The sequence below is a fragment of the Leishmania donovani genome, chromosome 7 (genome assembly GCF_000227135.1).
Source record: "Leishmania donovani BPK282A1 complete genome, chromosome 7".
NCBI lineage: Eukaryota > Euglenozoa > Kinetoplastea > Trypanosomatida > Trypanosomatidae > Leishmania > Leishmania donovani.
In genome coordinates, this window is record NC_018234.1 from 75,793 (window position 1) to 97,572 (window position 21,780).

General features: G+C 60.1%; 6 protein-coding genes across 6 annotated transcripts; all 6 read left to right on the plus strand.

Moving 5' to 3' along the window:
* Positions 1-794: 794 nt before the first annotated feature.
* Positions 795-1,571, plus strand: LDBPK_070210 (cytochrome c1, heme protein, mitochondrial precursor, putative; the record flags this gene model as incomplete). Its single annotated transcript, XM_003858415.1, has 1 exon — positions 795-1,571. The coding sequence occupies one exon, from the start codon at positions 795-797 to the stop codon at positions 1,569-1,571; it is 777 nt and encodes a 258-aa protein (XP_003858463.1).
* Positions 1,572-2,658: 1,087 nt separating this feature from the next.
* Positions 2,659-3,237, plus strand: LDBPK_070220 (hypothetical protein, conserved; the record flags this gene model as incomplete). Its single annotated transcript, XM_003858416.1, has 1 exon — positions 2,659-3,237. One exon carries the CDS (start codon positions 2,659-2,661, stop codon positions 3,235-3,237), a length of 579 nt encoding a protein of 192 aa, XP_003858464.1.
* Positions 3,238-4,211: 974 nt separating this feature from the next.
* Positions 4,212-6,086, plus strand: LDBPK_070230 (Golgi/lysosome glycoprotein, putative; the record flags this gene model as incomplete). Its single annotated transcript, XM_003858417.1, has 1 exon — positions 4,212-6,086. One exon carries the CDS (start codon positions 4,212-4,214, stop codon positions 6,084-6,086), a length of 1,875 nt encoding a protein of 624 aa, XP_003858465.1.
* Positions 6,087-7,647: 1,561 nt separating this feature from the next.
* LDBPK_070240 (cobalamin-dependent methionine synthase, putative) lies at positions 7,648-11,406 on the plus strand (the record flags this gene model as incomplete). The annotated part of the gene is made up of 1 exon (XM_003858418.1): positions 7,648-11,406. One exon carries the CDS (start codon positions 7,648-7,650, stop codon positions 11,404-11,406), a length of 3,759 nt encoding a protein of 1,252 aa, XP_003858466.1.
* Positions 11,407-13,816: 2,410 nt separating this feature from the next.
* LDBPK_070250 (pitrilysin-like metalloprotease) lies at positions 13,817-16,915 on the plus strand (the record flags this gene model as incomplete). Its single annotated transcript, XM_003858419.1, has 1 exon — positions 13,817-16,915. The coding sequence occupies one exon, from the start codon at positions 13,817-13,819 to the stop codon at positions 16,913-16,915; it is 3,099 nt and encodes a 1,032-aa protein (XP_003858467.1).
* Positions 16,916-19,966: 3,051 nt separating this feature from the next.
* LDBPK_070260 (hypothetical protein, conserved) lies at positions 19,967-21,004 on the plus strand (the record flags this gene model as incomplete). Its single annotated transcript, XM_003858420.1, has 1 exon — positions 19,967-21,004. The coding sequence occupies one exon, from the start codon at positions 19,967-19,969 to the stop codon at positions 21,002-21,004; it is 1,038 nt and encodes a 345-aa protein (XP_003858468.1).
* Between the last annotated feature and the right edge of the window lie 776 nt (positions 21,005-21,780).

The following is a 21,780-nucleotide window of genomic DNA, read 5'->3' on the forward strand; positions in this document are numbered from 1 at the left end:
TACGGTGCGCGGGGTGGGTGGGCGGCGCTTGAGGGCACGGGCCCTCCTCGGGCGACCGGGTCGGCGCACTGCTGCAACGCGTGTCTACCGGTGCTTCGCACCACGCGGATGCGGCCTGCGACAGGGTCGGGGGTGGAGCGGCGTTGGACCTCACGTTGTGCGGCAGAGAAATAGGCGTGTCGCAAAGAAGAAAAGTTTTTAGTGCGCGCCCTACGCGTCCAAGTCTTTCAGGGTACATTTTTTTGTCGCACGGACCAGCTTGTGGGGAAAGAGAAGTCGCGATAGATGTGCAGGTGCGTTGATGCGTGCGAGTGCGCGAAATGGAGAAGAGGCACCGATCCTCGCACGCCAGTGCTGTTGAGGTCCTGTGCCACCATACCTTCTCCTCCTCTCGCCCTTCCCTCCCTTCTCCTCGTCTGGCTCCATATGGAGGAGGATGACGCTGTCACGTGATGATGTTGCGGCATCTGCACCACTGCGCGAGACGCCACAAAGCATGCTGACGAGGGCGCACAGGCGCAGCACTTTTTCGTTCTCGGTCTCTCACCTCTCCGACTCTCCCCGCGCCTTACTTCCCACCTCCCGCCCTCTTCTTCCCCTCTCACCCTTGCGGTCTCCCTTGATGCAGTATAACTAAACCAGCGGCACCCCGCCCCGTCTCTTTCGCTGAGGAGTAGTAGGACAGTGGTTGAGCCTTTCTTGGTACACTTACGCAGGCCCCCTCGGTCATAGTGCTCCAGCACCACCACCCATCTTCACACGTAAACCCTTTATTGCACGTACTTAAAGCAGTAATGGCGGGCAAGAAGGCGCACCCCATCAAGCGTGATTGGTATTGGAACCACAATGACCGCTTCGAGATTTGGCACAGCCTTGACTGGCCCTCGGTCCGCCGCGGCCGCCAGATCTACACAGAGGTATTCGCGCCGTGTCACTCACTGGGCCGCATGACCTTCACCCACTTCCAGGGTTTCATGACCCGCGAGGAGATCAAGCAGCTGGCCTCCCAGTACGAGATGATCGACAGCGAGCCGGATGCAGAGGGCAACCTGAACCGCCGCCCCGGCAAGCCGACGGACACCCTACCCACCCCTTACCCGAACCAGCGCGCCGCGCAGTTCGCCAACAACGGTGCTGAGCCCCCGGATTTGCAGCACGCCGTCTTCGGCAAGGAGGGTGGCTCGGACTACATCTTCTCCCTGGTGACCGGCTACAATTGGGGCAACGGTGAGCTGATGGAGATTCCACCGTTCGCGCCTGAGCTGAAGCCCGGCCAGTTCTGGAACCCCTACTTCAAGGGATGCGTGCTCTCCATGCCGCCGCCACTCTCGGATGGCCTGGTGGACTACGAAGATGGCACCCCTGCCACTATCAGCCAGATGGCCAAGGACGTCGTGAACTTCCTGCGCTGGTCCGCCGAGTCTGAGTACGATGACCGCCGTGTAGCCTTTTGGAAAGTGATCACCACCGTAGGGCTGGTCAACTGCCTGCTCCTACACTACGGCCAGAAGAACACAAACTGGCGTATCTACGGCCGCACTACGTTCCGCTATTGGAAGAAGGCATGGTAGGCCTTTCATTACCAGTCGAGGATGTGATGCTGACGCGTGCGCCATGGCCACCCTCGCGACCCCCTCTATGAAACCTCCACAGCGCACTCCTCTGCCGCTGCCGTGCGCGTCGCCCTCTTCTCCTCCTTCGCTCCTCTCGTGTTGGCTGGTTTCATTTTTTTCTGTATCTTGCCTCTTAGGAACTTAAGCATAGCCCCTTACACAATGTACACATGTTCGTCTGTGTGTGCGTGTGTCGGTGATGTTGTCGTTGTCGCTGTTTTTCTCTACATTTCTTTCTTTAGCCTCCTGAGGGGATGAGTGGAAGGGAGTTGTAAGCGGTGTCCGTTGTTGTCGCTGTGGGATCGAAGTGGTCCGTTACTCTTCTCTCTCTCTTCGGCTCACCCCGTCTCAACGCCTTCTCCTTCCTCTGTCCCACAAGCTGTAGTAGCACTGACTTCAAGACAACCTAAAAGAAAAAGGGGAATAGCAAGACATTAGTCACAGCCCCCTCCCCCTTCCTTACTCTTGCCAGTCTGTAACGACGGGAAGGCGACCTGCAAAGTAGCGAGAGAGAGCGAAAGGGAGGGATGCACCCGGGGCAACAGGCGCACTGGAGCACGTTGAAAGCATGCCAGTGCACCCCCACCCTCCGCCCTGCTCGCTTGCTCCCTCTCCTTGGTGGTGTCTCTCTACGGATATCCTCATGTTTGTATTTATGCCTGTTTGGCCAGTTGGGGTGATATGATGTGTAGCTGCAGTTGGCTCCCGCGTGCATTCTGGCCTGTTGCACAATGCAATGGAGAGGAGAGCAGCACCGTGGCTCGGTGAGACAATGCCACTGCTCGTGGTCCACCTTCCTCCCCTCCATCTTCCCTTTTCTGGAGCTGTGAGGTACAGCCAATGCGCTTTGGACGCGCTTCCTCCCCTTCCCTGCTCTTCCGCGTCTTTCTTCTGTATCGCTTTGTGTGTCGCTCCGTCCACTCTCACCACACCACACCACACCTCTGTCTTTTTCGCCTCCCATCCCGGCGGCCACCGCATGTGAGCTCTTGACACACGCACGCACACACATCTGCTCGAGCTTTAGCAGCGAGGGGGGAGTGACATGTTTCGGAGAACTTGCACGCCCAGGCTGCTCGCGTGCACTTCAGCGCTGCTGAAGCGCAGTGGCAAGCCAGGCGACTTGCCTGACTACAAGCAAGTCTATCTACCGTACGACACGGCGCCGACGAAGATGGAGCTTGACAGAGAGCGGCGGAAGTTCATGCACGCGTACTCTGGTCGCATGGAGCACCGGAAGATGGTAGAGGTGAAGGATGTGCCGCAGAACATGTACACATACGGCAAAGAGGGCATGTCCGTTCCCATCTCTATCTTCAAGGATCAAGCGGACCCTGTCATCGGTCCCGAGTGGACCTATCCGGGCATTTTCGAGAACAAAATCGTGGCACAGCAATGGTACATGGAAGAGCTCTTTGACCGCGAAAAGAGCAACACGTTCGAGTCACCGTGGCAGCGGCAGGTGCTGGACAACCAAGTGAAACGCCGCCTCGGTAAGGTTGCTTGGCGAATGTCGATGCTTAACATAAAGACCATCGACATTTTCCATAAGGAGCGGGGCGCGTCAAAAAGACCGGGCGCAGGGGATACGAAGGCCCCAGCAACGCCGGCAGGAAAGAAGTAGTGGGCTGCCGCTCCTCTTTTTCGTCATTTTGGGGGATGCGACGGAGCCGCACCACGCTTCGTTCACGCTCGGCCACGCCTCTGTGCACTCCACGGTGTCTTTTGTGTGTCATGTGCATATGAAGGTGCAGAGATGTTGACGTTGTACTGTCCTGTCACAGCTATGTGTTTGTGTTTGTGTTACAGGGAGAAGCAGGAAGTCTCATAACGGATCTCTCGATGCCCGCGGCTTCGGCCAGCTTTTCCACGCATGTGCACGAGACAGCGGGCGCCCTCTGCTCCGGCATTCACCTGCATTGATGATGAATGAAGTTGTGAAGCGCTGCTTTCTTCTCTCCCCCTCTCTGTATCACACGCGTCTGTGCATGCGTAAAGACTTGCAGCTGTGCGGATGCCCTCCGTCAACACTGTCTACACACGCAATAGCCTCAGTGTGCGGGCCACCATCCTGCATGTTCGCTGCACCACCATCATAGAAACGTAATCATCTCTCCTCTTCTCATCCGCCCTTACTGACTTTCTCTTGCCCCCCCCCGCTCCTCCCCTCTCTCCATCTCTCTCTGTCCCCGTGTCTCTGCGGAAGTGAAGCAGGGTCCATCAACGCATTCCTTTTATCGCCTCGCCGTGTCTTATCCCCATTCTGCAGCTTATACGTTCCTTCTGACCTCCTTTGTCTAGTTTTTTCTTCGTGGGATAGCGCTCCATGTTACCCTGGCATCGTCGGACTCCCCTCCCTCCCTGCTCTTTCCCCTTGACAGCGCATCCGCCCAGCGAGACCACACACACACACAGGCCGAGCAGGAGCTAGCTGTGTTTTGACTTTCTTTCCTTTCTTCCTGGTTGCGTAGTCGTTGCTATTGTCGCTGCGCGTTTTCGCCCCTCCTTACTTTCGCCCTTTCGTTCGGCTGCTGCGCCCCCCCCCCTCCCTCTTCGTCCCTCCGCGTGGGCGCACGGAAACACGTTTCACTTGTGCCGATGTTCCGAATGAAGTCTCTGAAGCTTCTGGTGGTCATCGGTCTGTCGCTGGCCCTCTGCTCCACTTTTTCCCTGGCTGCCGAAAATGGTAAGAGGCTCTATCCCGCGTGCGGAGTCATAGAGCACACCACCTCGGCCAGCTCGCAGGTGACATCAACCCTGCACAGCTTCTCGGGCCGCACGCACAGCTTGACAATGACCTGCCTGGCGTACGAGGTTGTGTCTGTGAAAAACGATCACACAGACGAGGACTACTGCCTTGTTGAGCACCAGACCGAGTACATGTACGCCCTCACCATCCACGCCGTCTACACCACGGGCAACGGCGCTACCGTGGAGCGCAATTTCTCGATTCGCGACATGAGGGGCGGCTCCCTGACAGAGTTGAAAGTGGCAATGCCCACTCGCAGTCAATTCTCCGTCATGTTCACCAACCTAGCGACAGACACCCGATGCAACCTGCAAGTACGCGCACTCCTTTCGTACGAGATGGCGGACAAGGCTAGGGTGGGGAACAACACACCGACTGTGGTAGCAGTGTCACCACGCACAGTATACTCGAAGAGCGCCGATCGAAGCGTTCTTGTGCTCGACCACGGCGTTGGTCAGGTGCCACAGAGCACCGATATTGTCTCGCTTGTCGACTTCTCGCAGGGTACGTGCGCGCAGCCGGATGGCGACGTGCTCTACATGGACTACTTCACCGCGATACCCGACACAGTTCATGTCTACGGCAACCGGGCCCAGTTCAGCGTGCGCGCCATCACCTTCCACGAGCCTAACACATACCGCGTGTGCTATCGCGCGCAAAACAGCCACGTGGCGACGCAGATAGGTGTCATCACCGTGTATGCCGGGAACCCGGCGTACTACGACGTCGTCGGTGGTGCCAACGAGAAGGGCGAGGTGCTGGTCGGCACTGAGACGACCATCAAGTTCTATGGCTACGGCCTTGACACCCGCAAGAACGGCGACGAAGCCAAGTTTGTGGAGTTCACGAAAGAGTGCGATACGGGCAGACCCGCCGGTGGCGTCCCTCTTGCCGACGACTTGGAGCCAGAAGACAACTACGGACCGAATACCACCTACTCCCTGTGGAAGTCGACCATAACTGAGGGTGGCTCCTACAAGGTGTGCTACAAGCGCAAAGCAGCCAATGCGTGGACCGAGGTGCCGTTCATCGAGGACGTCGCCATCGCTGATAGGCCCGGGGAGTCCACCACCAAGGCGCCTGCTCCCACACCGACGCATCCCTCCACACACGAGGAGTGTCCCATGGCGACCGAAACGGTGGAGCGCCCGTGGTCCAAGTTTAAGAGTGCCAAGATCGTGCTCACGACGAAGAAGCTGCCCAGCGACTTCCTGAGCACGCTGAGCAGCCTCCTCTGTCTGAGGCGGTCCATGTTCACACTGGCGTACCTGAAGCACAACAGCGAGGGCAAACAAGTTGTCTTCCTGGTGCTGAACTGCGAGGAGAACGAGAACGCAGCGGTGCGCGAGTGCAGCTCGATCGAGCGCCTCAATTACTTTGTATCCTTGTCGAAGAAGCAACTCGAGGACCACGGGATCGAATCGGTGAAGGGTAGCACCCACATGCTGGCGTTCGACGAGGACGAGGGGAGCAGCGGCAATGTATTCGGGCTCATTTTACTCTGTGTGAGCATATTGGCAGCAGGCGGCATGGTAGTCTTCGCCGTGGGCCGCTATATGGAGCGGCGCCACCACTTTGTTCAGTTCGGCCTGGACGACGACGACATTGACGACATGTACGACTTCAACGCCGCACCGAGGTCTGCCATGCGCAACGAGTACGATGTGGCGCCTCAGGCAGAGCCGACATGCATCGTCAACTCTGTCATCGAGATTGAAGACTAGTGGGTGCACAGGGTCGAAGGGGGTAGCCTGGAGGCTCATCGCTCACACCTGTCCCCTCTGCGCGCCTCTCTCCTAAGCATCTCTTCGTTCTTTTCCTGGCTTAGGCACAGCGGCGTGGTGCACACGGAAGTGAACACAAAGTGCGTGTGTGTTCCCTTCAGCGCCGTTGCCGATATTATCACGGCTGCTTCCATCGCTCGCTTGCCCTCTCTCTATGTGCCACGCGGCGCTCGGTCAGCAGCTCCTCCAGAGCTGACGCGGATTATGGGCGCACCTGGAGACTAGTGTGGGTCGTCTCCACCGCAACCGCTGCTGGTGTCAATACCCCGGTTGCACCTGGCACTCTCTCTCTTCCTCCCCGGTACCTCTCCTCCCTTTAGGTGTTGTTTCTGTGCTCTCCCACCCTTTGTGCTTGGTGTGACCGCTTTTGCGGGGCCCTTCTTTGCTTCCCTTCCCCTCTCCTCCCTCCCTCCCGGACACACGCCCGCACTTCACAACGGCCGCATCCAGCGCAGGTGCTGTGGGCATAAGCCCACACACAACTGCCATAGATGAGAGGCAGTGAAGGCGCTATAGAGGGCGGCTTGCTCGTGTGGGCAGTACGGAGGGCGTGTTTCGATCATGTACGTACTTGAACATAATGGGCACTGTTGCTGTCGCTCCCTTGCCCATCTTCCGTATTTTTCTTGCTGCTGTCTCTAGTTCACGCCGCCCTCATGACGTGGGCACAAACACCTCCGCGCGTGGCATCTCCGGGTCCGGTGTATCCAGCTCGGTCTGGGTGGACGCCGAGCAGCCCCCTCTCCCCGCCCCCATCCCGGCCGAATGCCGAGCCACTTCTGGCGGTGCGCGTGCCAAGCGCCTACGACGTGGGCGAGTGAGAGCGAGTCGTCGCTGCGGATGTCGGCGGGCGGGTCCTGGACGGCGTGGCGCCGGGGCGAGCGGCGGCAGTGAACGCGTTTGTGGTTCTCATCGGATAGGCAAAAAGTGTCCGCGCGACTCGAGCGTATGCCACACCCGGCCCTCGCACCGCCTGCTGGTGTGGGGCGCCTGAGAGCCACCCTACGGTGCGCGGGGTGGGTGGGCGGCGCTTGAGGGCACGGGCCCTCCTCGGGCGACCGGGTCGGCGCACTGCTGCAACGCGTGTCTACCGGTACTTCGCACCACGCGGATGCGGCCTGCGACAGGGTCGGGGGTGGAGCGGCGTTGGACCTCACGTTGTGCGGCAGAGAAGTGGACGCGGTCATAACAACAACAAAACGAGGCTGCTCTCTCTCTTTCTCTGCGTATGTTCCTCTCCGTGCAGTGCACAAAGGTCAACAGAGCGCATGCGCACAGAAGAAGCGCAATCGTGCTACAGTCCTTCACACTGCACCGCGATTGTGTGCCAGTCCTCATGTGTCGCCTCCGGTGGCGTGCATGTAGAGGGGGACCGGGTTGACGCAACGAAGCATCTTTGAAGCTGAATGCACGTGCTCGTTCGTTGTTTGATGTGCTGCTATATTGGTCATCTTATTACCACTGATCTTCTTTCACGCACCCTCTCCCCGCGCAGCTGCACATGTCAGCCATGCATGGCGAACGAAGCCCCGTCTTCGAGGAACTGGAGGAGATCTTCCAGAAGCGCATCCTCGTGCTGGACGGTGGCATGGGCACTATGCTGCAGCGCTACAAGCTCGAGGAAAAGGACTTCCGCGGCGAGGAGTTCAAGAATGCCACGAAGGATCTCAAGGGCAACAACGACCTGCTCTGTCTCACGCAGCCGGCGAAGGTGCGGGATGTGCACTACAAGTATGCCATCGCCGGCGCCGACGTCATGGAGACGAACACGTTCAACTCGCAGGCGGTGAGTCAGTCCGACTACGAGACACAGCACCTTGTTCGTCGCATCAACCTCGCCGCTGCGAAAATCTGCCGCGACGCGGCGGAGCAAGCAAGCCGCGAGACGGGGCGGCGCATCTTCGTCGCCGGTGTTTTGGGCCCGCTGAACCGAACGGCTTCCATCTCGCCCTCCGTCGAGCGCCCCGACTACCGCAACATCACATATGACGAAATTGTAGCCGCTTACACGGAGCAGGCGACGGCCCTGCTGGACGGAGGCGTAGATGTGCTGCTGATCGAGACCATCTTCGACTCCCTCAACGCCAAGGCGGCCCTCTTCGCGGTGAACACACTCTTCGAGGACAAGGGCTACACACGCGTTCCGATCATGGTGAGCGGCACCATTACAGACCTGTCCGGTCGCACTCTCAGCGGCCAGACAGTGGACGCCTTCTACTCGTCGATGCGGCACGGCAACATTATCTCGATCGGTCTCAACTGTGCCCTGGGCTGTCGCGAAATGCGCCCGTACGTCGAACGCCTTGCAGAGATCAGCGAGGCCTACGTGACGTGCCACCCCAACGCGGGGCTGCCGAACGCGATGGGTGAATACGACGAGCTGCCGGAGGACATGGCCCGTGACATCCGCGACTTTGCAGTGAACGGGTGGGTCAACCTCGTCGGCGGCTGCTGTGGTACAACCCCAGATCACATCCGTGCCATTGCCACAGCCGTGAAGGGCATCCCGCCGCGTCTGAGGGGGCAGCCGAGTGAGACAATGGTCATCAGCGGGCTCGAGGCGCTGTACTTCACCCACCACATCGGCTTCTGCAACATCGGAGAGCGATGCAACATCAGCGGCTCGCTAAAGTTTAAGCGCCTCGTCAAGGAGGGGAAGTGGGAGGAGTGCCTGGCGGTGGCCCGCCAGCAGGTCGAGGAGGGGGCCATGGTGTTGGACGTGAACATGGACGATGGCCTCATCGACGGCGTAACCGCCATGACGCGCTTCCTGAACATGATTGCCTCTGACCCGGAGGTAGCGCGAGTGCCGGTGATGATCGACTCGTCCAAGTTCCATGTCATCGAGGCGGGTTTGAAGTGCACCCAGGGAACACCGATCGTCAACTCGATCTCGCTGAAGGTTGGTGAGGAGGAGTTCCTGCGCCAGGCTCGCCTAATTCGGCGCTACGGTGCCGCCGTGGTGGTGATGGCCTTTGATGAAAATGGTCAGGCGGCAGACTATGCCAGCAAGACCCGCATCTGTAAGCGTGCGTACGACATGCTGGTGGCGGACGGCTTCCCACCGGAGAACATCGTCTTCGACCCGAACGTGCTGACGATCTGCACCGGCATGGAGGAACACAACAACTACGCCATAGACTTCATGAATGCGGCGGCGTGGATCAAGGCAAATCTGCCCCGCGCCAAGGTGAGCGGCGGAATTTCGAACCTCAGCTTTTCCTTCCGCGGTTTCGAGGCCATTCGCATGGCGATGCACTCCGCCTTCTTGAAGAAAATGATCGCTGATGGAAGTCTCGACATGGCGATCGTGAACGCGGGTGCTCTGCCGGTGTACACCGACATCGAGCCCGATCTGCTGCAGCTGGTCGAGGATGCCATCTACAACCGCACCCCCCACTCCTCGGAGCGCATTCTTGAGTACGCAGAGCGACTCAAGGCGGAGAAAGCGTCCGGCGGTGGCGCCGAGGAGGCGAAGGTGTCTAAGGTGGACGAATGGCGCAACGCCTCAGTGGAGGAGCGTCTCTCGCACGCCTTGATCAAGGGCATCGTCGAGTTCATCGAGGATGACGTTGAGGAGGCTCGAACTTGTGGCAAGTACGAGCGGCCGCTGCACATCATCGAGGGTCCACTGATGGATGGCATGGGGAAGGTTGGCGAGCTATTCGGTAGTGGCAAGATGTTCCTGCCCCAGGTCATCAAGTCGGCACGTGTCATGAAGAAGGCGGTGGCGGTGCTGGTGCCGTACATGGAGGCTGAGAAGGCGGCTCTTATGGCGGATACGAACGGCGCGTCGACCTCGCGAGCGAAGCGGGTGCTCATGGCGACCGTAAAGGGCGACGTGCACGATATCGGCAAGAACATCGTTGGCGTCGTCCTGGGTTGCAACAGCTACGAGGTGATCGACCTCGGTGTGATGGTCTCGTGTGAAAAGATCTTGGCGGCTGCGAAGGAGCACGACGTACACGTCATCGGGCTCTCCGGCCTCATCACGCCCTCACTGGACGAGATGGTGCACGTGGCGAAGGAGATGAAGAGGATGGGCTTCGGTATCCCGCTGATGGTGGGTGGGGCGACAACGTCGAAGCAGCACACGGCGGTTAAGATTCAGCCGCACTACAACAAGACGGTGCACGTGCTGGACGCCAGCAAGGCCGTGGTCACGGTATCTAACATGCTCGGGAGCAGCGAGGAGGAGTTCTGGGAGGAGGTGCGCGAGACCTACCAAGAGATCGCGGAGGACTACCTGGCGAACCTGAAGGACCGTGTCTACAAGCCCCTCGCCTTCTGCCGTGAGAACGCGCTGAAGATCGACTTCGTCGCCAACCCGCCGGCGCCGCGGCCGAGGAAGCTCGGCACCATCACCATCAGCGACTACTCGCTCGAGATGATCGCCACCCGTATCGACTGGAACCCGTTTTTCTCCGTCTGGCAGGTGCGCGGCACGTACCCCAACCGTGGCTTTCCGAAGCTCTTCAACTGCCCCACCGTCGGCGCGGAGGCGAAGCGGCTATTCGACGACGCGCAGGAGATGCTGAAGGACATCATTGCCACCCGTAGCTTCCGCGCCAAGGCTGTTGTCACGCTGATGCCCGTGAACAGTGTCGGCGACGATATCGAGGTGTACAAGGATGACACACGTAACGAGAAGATCGCCACCTTCTTTGGGCTGCGCCAGCAATCGGAGAAAGAGCGAGGCGAGCCGTACCTGTGCATCTCCGACTTCATTGCCCCGAAAGGGGTGGCGCCAGACTACCTCGGCAGTCTCGCTGTCGGCATCTTTGGAGCGGACAAGATGAGCGAGCAGTACGAGAAAGACAACGACAGCTACCGCTCTATCATGATCAAGGCTCTGGCAGACCGCTTCGCCGAGGCCTTCACGGAGGAGATGCACCGCATCATTCGCACAGACTTGTGGGGCTACGCGGAGAAGGAGACAGCCGAGACGGTCGACCTGATCCGGATGCAGTACCAAGGTATTCGACCTGCCCCTGGGTACCCCTCGCAGCCGGACCACACGGAGATGGACACAATGTGGCGCATCGGCGAGGTGGAGGAGCGCACGGGGGTAAGGCTGTCTGAGTCGTACGCAATGATGCCGGCGGCATCTGTCAGCGCACTCGTCTTCGCGCATGCGCAGTCCAAGTACTTTGCAGTGGGCAAGATCCAGAAGGACCAAGTAAAGGACTACGCCGAGCGCAAGGGCTGGAATCTAGACCGGGCTGAGAGCCAGCTCAGCTCGTCCTTGGCCTACAACTGAGCCGCGTGATCTTCGATAGAGTGTGATGACTGTGTGGTGCTGTTGCCGTGGGCGCGCCTGCGTGCCCCTCTGGAGGCGCCACCCCTTCGCGTTCTTCGTCACTATTTACTGATTCCTTCCCTCGACGTTCTCCCCTCTCCCATGTCCGCCTCGCCTTTTCCATACCCGTCGCCTCAAACGCGCCGGCTGCTTCGCCTGTGCGTGCGTGCGCGCGCGCATGTTCGCCTCTCCGCTGCATGCTTCGCACTGAAGAATAAAAGTTAAAGCACTGAATGCACTACACATGGAGTGGAGAGGAGAGTAGTGGCAGCGTCGAGGCATGCGCTTCCGTGCACGTGCAGACATCACCATCACCGCTGTTTTGTTTCTTGGCGTGTAGCTGCGCCTCTCTCTCCGTACGGATGTGTCTGTGCTTCCTCCTTTGCGTGTATGTGTTGCTCTGGCGACGGCTGCAGTAGGCGAGACGCACGCAACCCGCTGGTGCAGCGCTCTGTGCGTGTGCGTGTGTGCATGTTCTTGTTGCCGCCTCCTCTTCTCTTTGTTTCACCCACCTTTATAGAATCCCTTTGCAGCCACCTCCGCGTGCTTACCATCCACGCTCCTGCCCTCCCCTCTCTGCCCTTCGCCTCTTCTCCGTCTCCAAGCCGGAGGGAGGAAGGGCCACAGGGGCGTGGTAGCTGTGCGCAGCACGTGGAGAGGTGGTAGAGGCTAGTGAGAGATGGCTGTGGGGGGAGGGAGGGGATGAGCTGCCTGGGCGCGTCGCCTTTCTAAATGAAACGAATACGATCAACCTTACTCGGGATGCATCCTGTTTCCAACTCGGCTGCGCTGCACCAACACACTCGTACATGCAGGGGCAGCCCCTTTTGGGGTGTGATACTGACTTGCACGTTGGGAATATCTGAAGCTGTTTGTGGCGGTGTCTGTGTACGTGCGTGCGGTTCCGTTTCTTTCGCTTGGATCTCCCCTCTCTCTTTCTGGCGTAGTTGGGTGCTTTCCTGCTTCTACGCGCATGCCGTCGTGGTGGGCTGGCGAAACCCCCGCTGACCCGTACTTGGCCCATCTCATCTTCGTGTTTTCGCTCTTCCTTGCACTTATTGCTCCCATTTTTGGCATCTGTGTGGGTCTGTATCTGTTAAGGTCCTGCTGCGCGTTGGTTAGGGGGGTAACACCCTCCAACGCCACAGCAATGTATGGCAGCACGAGGACAAGAAGATGGGAGACAACTCTCCCTCCTCTCCTCGCACGCACACGCACACGAGCGGCACTTGTCTATGTCTATCTTTTCCTTCAACGCGGAAATCAACGAAGCCGCCAACAGGTCTTCTAACGTGGCAGCGAAACAGCGAAAATAAAACGAAGAAGGCAGGCGTCGTCACCCATGTCACTGATGACGCGCCACGTACCTGCGGGCGACTGTGGAGAGGAGCACTTGGTAAAGCGGAGGAGCGTATGCCGCCGCGCACGTGGACCTGTGCGAACCCTCCACCACATCCCTCAACCTCTCGCTGAAGCCACTTGTCCCACGCAAACGCGTGGCACTCTTTGTGGCAAAGCCGAGTTATGTTCTCGGAAAGCCCCCACCCCTTCTCCCTCTGCATGCCTTTTCGCACTCCACGCCACACCTCTCTTCCGCTATCGCCCACAGCACAAGGCACGCTGCACGCGCGTGTTCAGGCGCACACAACTGTTTCTTCATATCACCCGCCGCTCTGCTCCGGGTGCCGGCACGCCGCTGCCCCCCTCTCGCCCGTCTTCTGCTCCTCTGGCGTGCGCTTTGCTCCTCTTCTCTCGTCAGTGCCCACCGCCGTCACGGGCACGGCCACGCGCATGCACGCACTCCTTTCAGCATGGCCAACTCTTCATCCCTTCTATTCTGGTGCGCATACCACCTCGTCGTGTCACCGCCACGTGCGTGAGCTCCCGATTCTCTGGCTTGTCGCCGACCACCTCCTCGTCGTGCCTCTCCTCGCTATCGAACCGGGGGCCACCGGTGCTGATTTTGGCCGCATGCAGCTCTACAAGCGCCCCTCCTTCTCCTCCAACATCTCTTGCTCATCTCTCTTCTGCTTTCCTCTTACCCCCTCCCCTCATCCACTCCCCACCCTCTGCGAGCGCGTGTGTATTGGGGAACTGACATCGGCTGCCACCCTCACCAGTCATCACTTCGTCTCGTTCCTTCATTAGGCGACACACAGGTACGCCTACGTTCGCCTATACAAACCCCTCCCCACAGAGTGCACCAGCAGCTGGAGGGCGAACGCCGTGCACAACGTGTGTGCTTCCGTCATCGTCGCCGCCGCCACTGCCGCTTCCTCTTCCAGGCCTTTGTTATTCTCCCTTCCCATTCGGGTGTGCTCCCTGTGACAGCTGCTCGCGTGTGTCGGTATATATCGTCCTCTTCGGTAGTATGCTGCGCAGATCGGTACGATGTCTGTCGCTGCGCACGAGCAGGCGCGAAGACCTCGTCTTCAGAAGCATGCACGGCTTCACGCTGCTCAAGATCCGGCGCATCGATGACCTGCACCTCGTGGCGTACGAAATGGAGCACGTCCGCACCGGCGCTCTCTACTACCACATCGACGTGGAGGACAATAACAATACCTTTTGCATCGGCTTCCGAACACCGGCGGAGAACAACAAGGGCACCTCCCACGTGCTGGAGCACACAACACTATGCGGCAGCAAGAAGTATCCGGTGCGGGATCCGTTCTTCATGATGCTCAAGCGCTCCCTTAGCTCTTTTATGAACGCCATGACCGGGTCCGACTACACGCTGTACCCCTTCTCGACTACCAATCGCAAGGACTTCCAAAACCTTCTCGACGTCTACCTCGACGCCGTCCTCCACCCATTGCTGCGAGAGGAGGACTTCAAGCAGGAGGGTCACCGAGTGGAACTCGAGGACAAGTCGGGGGACAGCGAAGACGCCGCTGCGCAGCCGGCGAAGCGCACTCGCCGGCTTATCAACAACGGCGTCGTTTTCAACGAGATGCGCGGCGTTGTGTCGGATCCCAGCAACCACTTTGTGCACTCGCTGATGCGCGCCATGCTGCCGCACACACACTACACCTACATATCCGGCGGCTACCCGCCCGACATTCTGGGTCTCAGCTACGACGAGCTCCTGTCCTTCCAGAGGCGCCACTACCACCCAAGCAACAGCATCACCTTCACATACGGCAACCTGCACCCTGAGTCGCACATGGAAGCGTTAGACTCGTACTTCGCGGACTTCGAGCGCGCGGCGCCGGTCGTAGTGCCGACACTGGCGGACGAGCACCGTTTCACGGAGCCCCAGCTCGTGCACCTGGAGGGGCCGCTGGACGCCATGGGCAACCCGCGGCGGCAGAAGCGAGTTGCCGTTTCCTACGCGGTACCAAAGGAAAATAATAAGTTGGAGGATGTCGTGGCTCTCAGCGTGCTGGACAGCCTTCTCTCTAGCGGTCCCAGCTCCCCCATGTTCAAGAACCTGATCGAGTCACAGATTGGCAGCAAGTACGCTCCGATGCAAGGGTACGCCTTCTATCTGTCCTCCCCGATCATCACCTATGGTGTGGCTGGCATGGATGAGGGCCGGGCAGACGCAGAGGCTGACGTGCTGCAGGCTGTGGAGTCTGCGCTCCGCACGGTGCAGAGGGACGGCTTCGACGAGCGACGCGTGCGCTCCGTTATCTTCCAGGAGGAGCTGCAGCACCGTCACCGATCTGCCGACTACGGGCTCAACACGTGCACAGGCCTGTGTGCGATGGGTCTGTGCCGGGCGCAGAACAACCCGCTGGACTTCATCAACTGGCTGCCACACCTCCGGCGGCTGGCGGACGACAATGCGGCCTCGCTGCTGCCGCGCATTGAGACGCACCTGCTGAGCAACCCCCACCGCGCCGTCGTGTCCGTGTCAGCCAAGAAGGAGTATCTGAACAGGCTGCAGGACCAACTGAAGGAAGCGGATGAGGCGGTGAACGCGTCGGCGACGGAGGCCGACAAAGACCGGGTGGAGAAGGAGACGAAGGAGGGGCTCCAACGCCTCCGCGCGCCGCAGCCGCACGACGTGCTGCCCACACTGCGCATCGAGGACATCCCCACCGAGTCGCTTGCGGAGCCCGTGCCGTGTCGCAGCTCTCTCTCGAGCGCCAACGGCCAGGTGTACACAATCACGCACCAAACGAATGGCCTCGTGTACGTGCATGGGCTCATCCCCTTCAACACTTCTCTTACCAGCGCCATGGAGCACGGGGAGCTGGGGCAGGTGCCGCAGAGCGTGATGCTGCTCGAGTCGCTGATCGGTCGCACCGGTGCCGGAAAACTCTCCTACAAAGATCACTCCATTGCAGTGAAGCTGGCGTGCAGCGGGTTCGGCTTTGAGCCGCTGCTTAACGAGTCGTACTCGCACAAGAGCACCACCATCACCGGCACTAGCTACAGCTTCTACACCACCAAGGAAAAGCTGAAGGAGGCGCTGGACTTATTGAGCGTGACACTGCTGGAGCCGCGCTTCAGCGCCGACGACGCCGATGTCTACTCCCGTGCGCTGTCGAATCTCAAGATGGCATGCTCGTCGGTGATCCAGTCTCTGCAGGCAGAGGGCAACCGCTACGCCGTCATCCGCGCCGTGGGGGAGCTCACCCGGCGCGGCGAGCTGCGCGAACACTGGTGGGGGTTGTCCCAGTCCGCGCATGCGTCGGAGATGCTCGAGAAGCTTCAGGGAAGCCCGGAAGTGAGCCGGGAGACAGTGAGCGCGCTGCTGGCCAACTACGCTGTCTTTGCGCAGGAGATGGCGGCTGATATGTCGCGCAGTCTCGTTTGGGCGACGTGCGAGGATGCACACCGCGAGGAGGTTGAGCGGATGCTAAAGGAGTTCCTCGACGCGTTCCCGCGGACGGACTCTGCCGCGCGCACGCACCTGTTCCTGCCACCACGCTCCACGGAGAAGGGGGTCCAGCAGATCATCAAAAAGCTGCCTATCGACACGTCCTTTGTGGGCCTGGCCATGCCGAACAAGTTGAAGTGGGAGAGTCCCGACCAGGCACGGGTGCGGGTGGGCTGCACCCTGCTCTGCAACGAGTACTTGCACCGCCGTGTGCGAGAGGAGGGTGGCGCGTACGGCTCCAACTGCACCGCCACGCTCCACGGCGAGGTGGGCGGCGTCTCGATGTCAAGCTACCGCGACCCCAGCCCGGAGCTCACCGCCAAAGCCTTCCTCGAGGCTGGCGATTGGCTCAGCGACCGGAAGAACGTCACGGCGGAGCGCGTAAGCGAGGCGAAGCTGCGCCTCTTCTCCTCCATCGACTCCCCGTATGCGGCGGACTCGTACGGTGAGGCATACTTCTATAATGATCTGCGGCAGGACACGAAGCAGGCCTTGCGCGATGCCCTGCTTTCCGTGACAGCAGAGGACGTTGTGAATGTGGCCCACTACTTCACGCCTCAATCCACCACCATCATCAGCATTCTCCGACCCGCCGGCGAGTCGAGCGATCCGGCCGCGGTGTCACCCGAGGTCTCGTAGAGCTGCCTGATCGTGTGCGTGTGTGTGTGTGTGTGCTCTAAAGCAGAGGTGCCGAGCTGCGCCTCTCTCCCGTTCGAGCGAAGCGTGTGTGCAACCCCTAATCCGATGTTTCTTTGTCGTGTGAAGCCTTCAAGCAGAGAGGGTGTCGTGAGTGCGTTCGTGCGAACGAATTTAGTGAGGAGAGCGTTGTAGCCGCCTGCGCGCGTGCCTCTGCGCGTACATGCATGCATGTGTCTTCTCGGGTGAGTCTGCGCCTGGGCCTTTTCCCCTTTCTCATGCGGCGGGCTGTTGACCCAAGGAAAGGAGAGCCACTGCCGCTGCCGACACTGTGCGTCCGTGACGTCGGTGCGTGAGAGGGTGGGGCAGTCTTCAGCGCACTTCGCCAACCACTTTCTCCTCACCGTTGCTGACGCGGACAACAACACGCAACCCTGCGCATCTCCTCTGCACCTATAGCGCGCCCACACGCACGTTTGTGCGTATTGCGCGTTTCGGCGTGTGTACATCCGTTTTTCGTCACATTGGTCTGATGATGATCACACCACACCGCGGCCCACCCACCTCCCGCCCAACGTACCTTTAGCAGCCCTCCCGCAGCCCCCTCTCCCCCCGCCTCCGTGTCTGCGTGTGGGGGTTGCCCGCGTCTCTCTGGACCCGCGCCGGATGCCGGCACACATACTGCGTGGCTAGAGGGCGAGTGCTTTCCGATACTCTGTCGCCAAGGGATGCCTGTACGTATTTGCACCCCCATCACACACACACACACACATCCCTCCTCTTCTTCTTCCTACGAGCCGAGCACTACACATGTGCACACACGCACACATTCATGCAGGTCGAGCTCAACGACGGGCCGCCCTCCTCCCCATTCGCCACAGCCCATCTTGTTGTCAATGTTCAACTGTGCGTGTCTGTCTGCGTGTCGAGATGTGACACGGACCCCTTCCTGCGTGCCAAAGGACAAAGGAAATAGGCACCGGTGGCGGCAGCGACAAGAAACGAACTGCCTTCGCCATCACTGGGCCAGCTGAGAAGACACAGCTGCTGTGGCCGAGGTGGCGCAGTTCTCACAGGGCAGCCAGCATGGATCGCAGTGCAACAACAGCCGCCCGCAAAACCAGCAGCAGCAGTAGCAGCGCCCGCAAGCGTAGCGCCGACGACTATTCGGCGAATAGGAGAGACAAGGCGCCGGAGCATATCACTCTCACGGGCTTCATGAGGTGCGCCCCAGCAATGACTCTGGTGACGCGGCTGTCCGCTTCTTTTCGGTCGCCGACGAGTCGGTGGACGTTGTGGCGAAGGCAGCAATCAATTCTTTTGGCGGCTGCGTCGTCCGTAGCCGCCACTCGCGCCTGAGCATGCGCCCACTCGTCCCGGGTCAGGCCCTGCCGTAGAGAGACAGCAACGGCGACGACGCTGGCAACACCCCGCTGGTGGTGAAGACGGGGCGGGATGTGAAGGAAGAGGGGTACAGCTACAAGCACCTCTGGCGAGTGCGGTATAGCATCCCTCCTTCCATCTGGATCGACAGCAAGAGGGCGTCGCTGGTGATGCTGAACCCGTGCATATTGTCCTTCAGTGACTGCATCAAGTCGCGTTTGAAGGCTGGCTCGCTGCTAGGAGTCACTGGCATCTCAAGCACGAAGGTATTCCTGGGTCACCAGCTGTGCGGCAGCATCATAGTCGGGCAAGGCGCTGTTTGGATGACCACCTGGGGCATGCTCGTGTCCTTCTTCACTGACTTCCGCTCCCTCCCGCTTATGATAGCCCACATTACCATTGATCAGTTGAGGTGTCCGCACTCCTCGCCGTCTGTGTGAGCATGACCGCCAACTTTGGCGCTGACTTCGTGTTCACCTCGTTCTTTGCGCTGTCCCAAGGCGTGTGTGCCGTACCCGCTGTTGAGGTCGTGCCGCACCGGCGAGCTCTTCGAGCGGGCGTGGCAGCAGGTAGCGACTATCCGCACGAATCACCGCGCTGGTGTGTGGTCGGATCGCACCTCCCCCCTGCCAGCGTGGCAGGCCGCCGAAGTCGCCTGCGACGACCTCGAGGGCGGTGCTGCCTAGCATCCGTGGGCTTCTCTTCTTTACCGTAAGAGGCCTGTGGCGTCTGCGCAACGAGCTGCACAACGACTGGCTGTCGCTGCAGGAGCAGCTGTTGGTCCTTCTGAGCGCCACAGGCACAGGCAGGCGCCGCTTTTCTCGTCTTCTGCTGCCAAGCGACGAAGCGAGTGTGAGCAGGGAAAGATAAACGCGTCTCGGTCTTCGTCGTGCCCGTCCCCGGACCTCCTCTTCCTCACAGATGGTGTGGATGCTGCTCGTGTCTGTGTGTGTGTGAGTGTGTGTGTGTGTCATGGCTGCTGGCCGGCGCTTCACCGCTGTCACCGTGGGACCCTCTTCTCCCAGCCTGTCCAACCCTCACTCGCTCGCCGCCACTCGCACCAGCTGCGCTTGCTGCAGCGACGCAGCTCTCTCTCTCTCTCTGGGTGCACGTACGCGTCACGGCTTCACCACCCCCATCAACGGCACTCCTCCTCCACCCTCGACATCCACGCACACAAACAACTGCTCCTTCTCTTTGTCGTTTTTGGTGCGTCACACCTGTTTCGCTCCTGCAACGCTGTGCGCCGACATCCCCCGCTCTGCCTCGCATCCCTCTCTTCGGTCTTCTCTGTCGCCCTCTGGCCTCGACGTTGCTGAGGGTTCACGCAGCACCGCCCCCACCCCTCTCTCTTTGGGATTGATGAGGCGAAAGCTCTCCGCTGTGGTGCAGCGGCGTCTGTACGCGGTACCAAGAGTCGTCACGGTGGCTCAGCGCAGAGGCACTGAAGGCAGCGCGGACAGCAGCAGCAACTGCAGTCGTGGCCTTGCGTCGTCGTCATCTATGCCGTTGTCGTGCTCATTCAAGGGCGCCATCTGCGATGAGGCGCGTGATGTCCATCTGGTGCCCGCCCTCGTGGCATCGTCATCATACCCCAGCGGACGACAGCGCCTTCTGTGGGCCACGTTGGCTGGCTGGTGTGTCGGGGTGGCGCTGTGTGTTTCGGCAGGTATGACGGTGGTGCTGTGCCGCTCGTACGAAACGCCGACGTATCTGATCCCGTACTATCTGCGCGACGTGCGCTCGCGATTCCTGCACTATGCATCGGTGCGGAAGCGCAAGGGTGGTCCCATGTACATGACCGTGGAGGACTTTGTGCTCGCGCTGCTGGCCTCGCCGGAGAAGGTGCTGCCGAACCCGGACATTGTGCAGGACCTCCAGCGCCTCTTCGAGTCCATGGACGCGAACGGGGATGGCTACATAAGCTTCCCAGAGTTCCGCTTCCTCATGAGCCTCCTCACAAGCGACCCGCATGAGGTGGAAGCGCTCTTCTACATCGTGGGCACCGACAAGTCGGGCACCCTCTCCTTGGAGGAGTTCGCCAACGTGCTGCGCGGGACCACGAAGGACGAGGCAGTCGTGCGCTCGCTTCTGAAGCCTTCGACGCGCCGCAACGGCATCGTTCGGGCACTCTTCGGCGACGAAACAGCACCGCGCAGGTGCTCCTTCAGAGAGCTGGAGGCGTTGATCCACAGCGTGCGCACGGAGGTGTGGAAGGCCGAGTTCCGCCAATATGATGTGGAGAAGCGCAACCGCATCACCGCCGAGGAGTTCGCGGCGCTCATTGCCAGGCAGGTGCTCGGCTCTCACTTGCCGTACTACCTGGTGGGTAACATACGCCGCCTGCACGGCAGCGGCGACGTTGTGACGCTCGACATGTGGCTAGGCCTGAACGAAGTGATGCTCTACGCAGAGCAGCTGGCGGCCAACGTGGAGATGTTCTCGAGCAGCGGCATGTCGGTGACGAAGCGGGACTTTCGCCGGCTTATGTCTATGGCCGGCGTGCCGGCGCTGCCTCAGGCCACTATAGACATCATCTTTGCCGTCTTCGACAAGAACGGCGACGGGTCGATGGAGATGGACGAGTTCCTATTCATTATGCGCAAGAAGGTCAAATACCACTACAGCGCGCCTCCGCATGAGCGCAAGAGTCTGCCGAGGCGTTTTCTGGAGTGCTCCAGCGATGTGCTGGCGGGTTTCGGCCGGTAGTGAAAGGGGCAGGCGCAGAGGCAGGGAGAGATCATCAGTAGCATCCAACCTCTTACATGGTGCTACAAAAGGAAAGGAAGGGGAGTTACCCGCAGCAGCGGCGGTGTCAAGGGTCCGCATACCAATGGTAAGCACGCACGCACGCACATCGGGCGCTGCAGTACACGCATAGCTCTCCCTCTCTCGGGGTACCCCGACCCCTCCCTTTTGTGTCTTCGTTCTGCCTTTGGCTGCACCCTCATGTACGGGCAACCCCTCCGTGTCCAATATCTGTGCGCGCCCAAGTTCGACCACGCTGGTATGTATGTTCAAGTGTACGCACAACCGATTCGAAATACGTCGGCAGAAAAACAGAAAGACGCTCTTCAGCGGTACTATTCACGCTAGAATCCACAAGCGCACATCCCCGCGGCGGCGTGGGGTGAAGACGCAGACGGTGGCAGCCCTGTGTGAGCGGTGCAGAATGATCTGAACGGGTGCGTGGACGCCAAGGGTGTGCGATGCCCTCCACAGAGTGTGCGCTCTTGTGCATTGCCCTCTCCCTACTTTCCTGCTCATCCTCCTCCGCTCCCTCTGAAACACGGCATCCACGCATCCCTCGCGACTCCACACACACTGGCACGCCAGCCCCCACCCACGACTCCCGTATTGTCGAGGTACGCGTTGATCGGCCACTTGCGATTTGCGTTTGGGCGTGCGAGCGACTGTCTCTCCCCCTCTGCAGCAACGTTACTGTGGCGCGTGTCGTGGCTAGCCCGCTCTCCATCCCCCCCCCT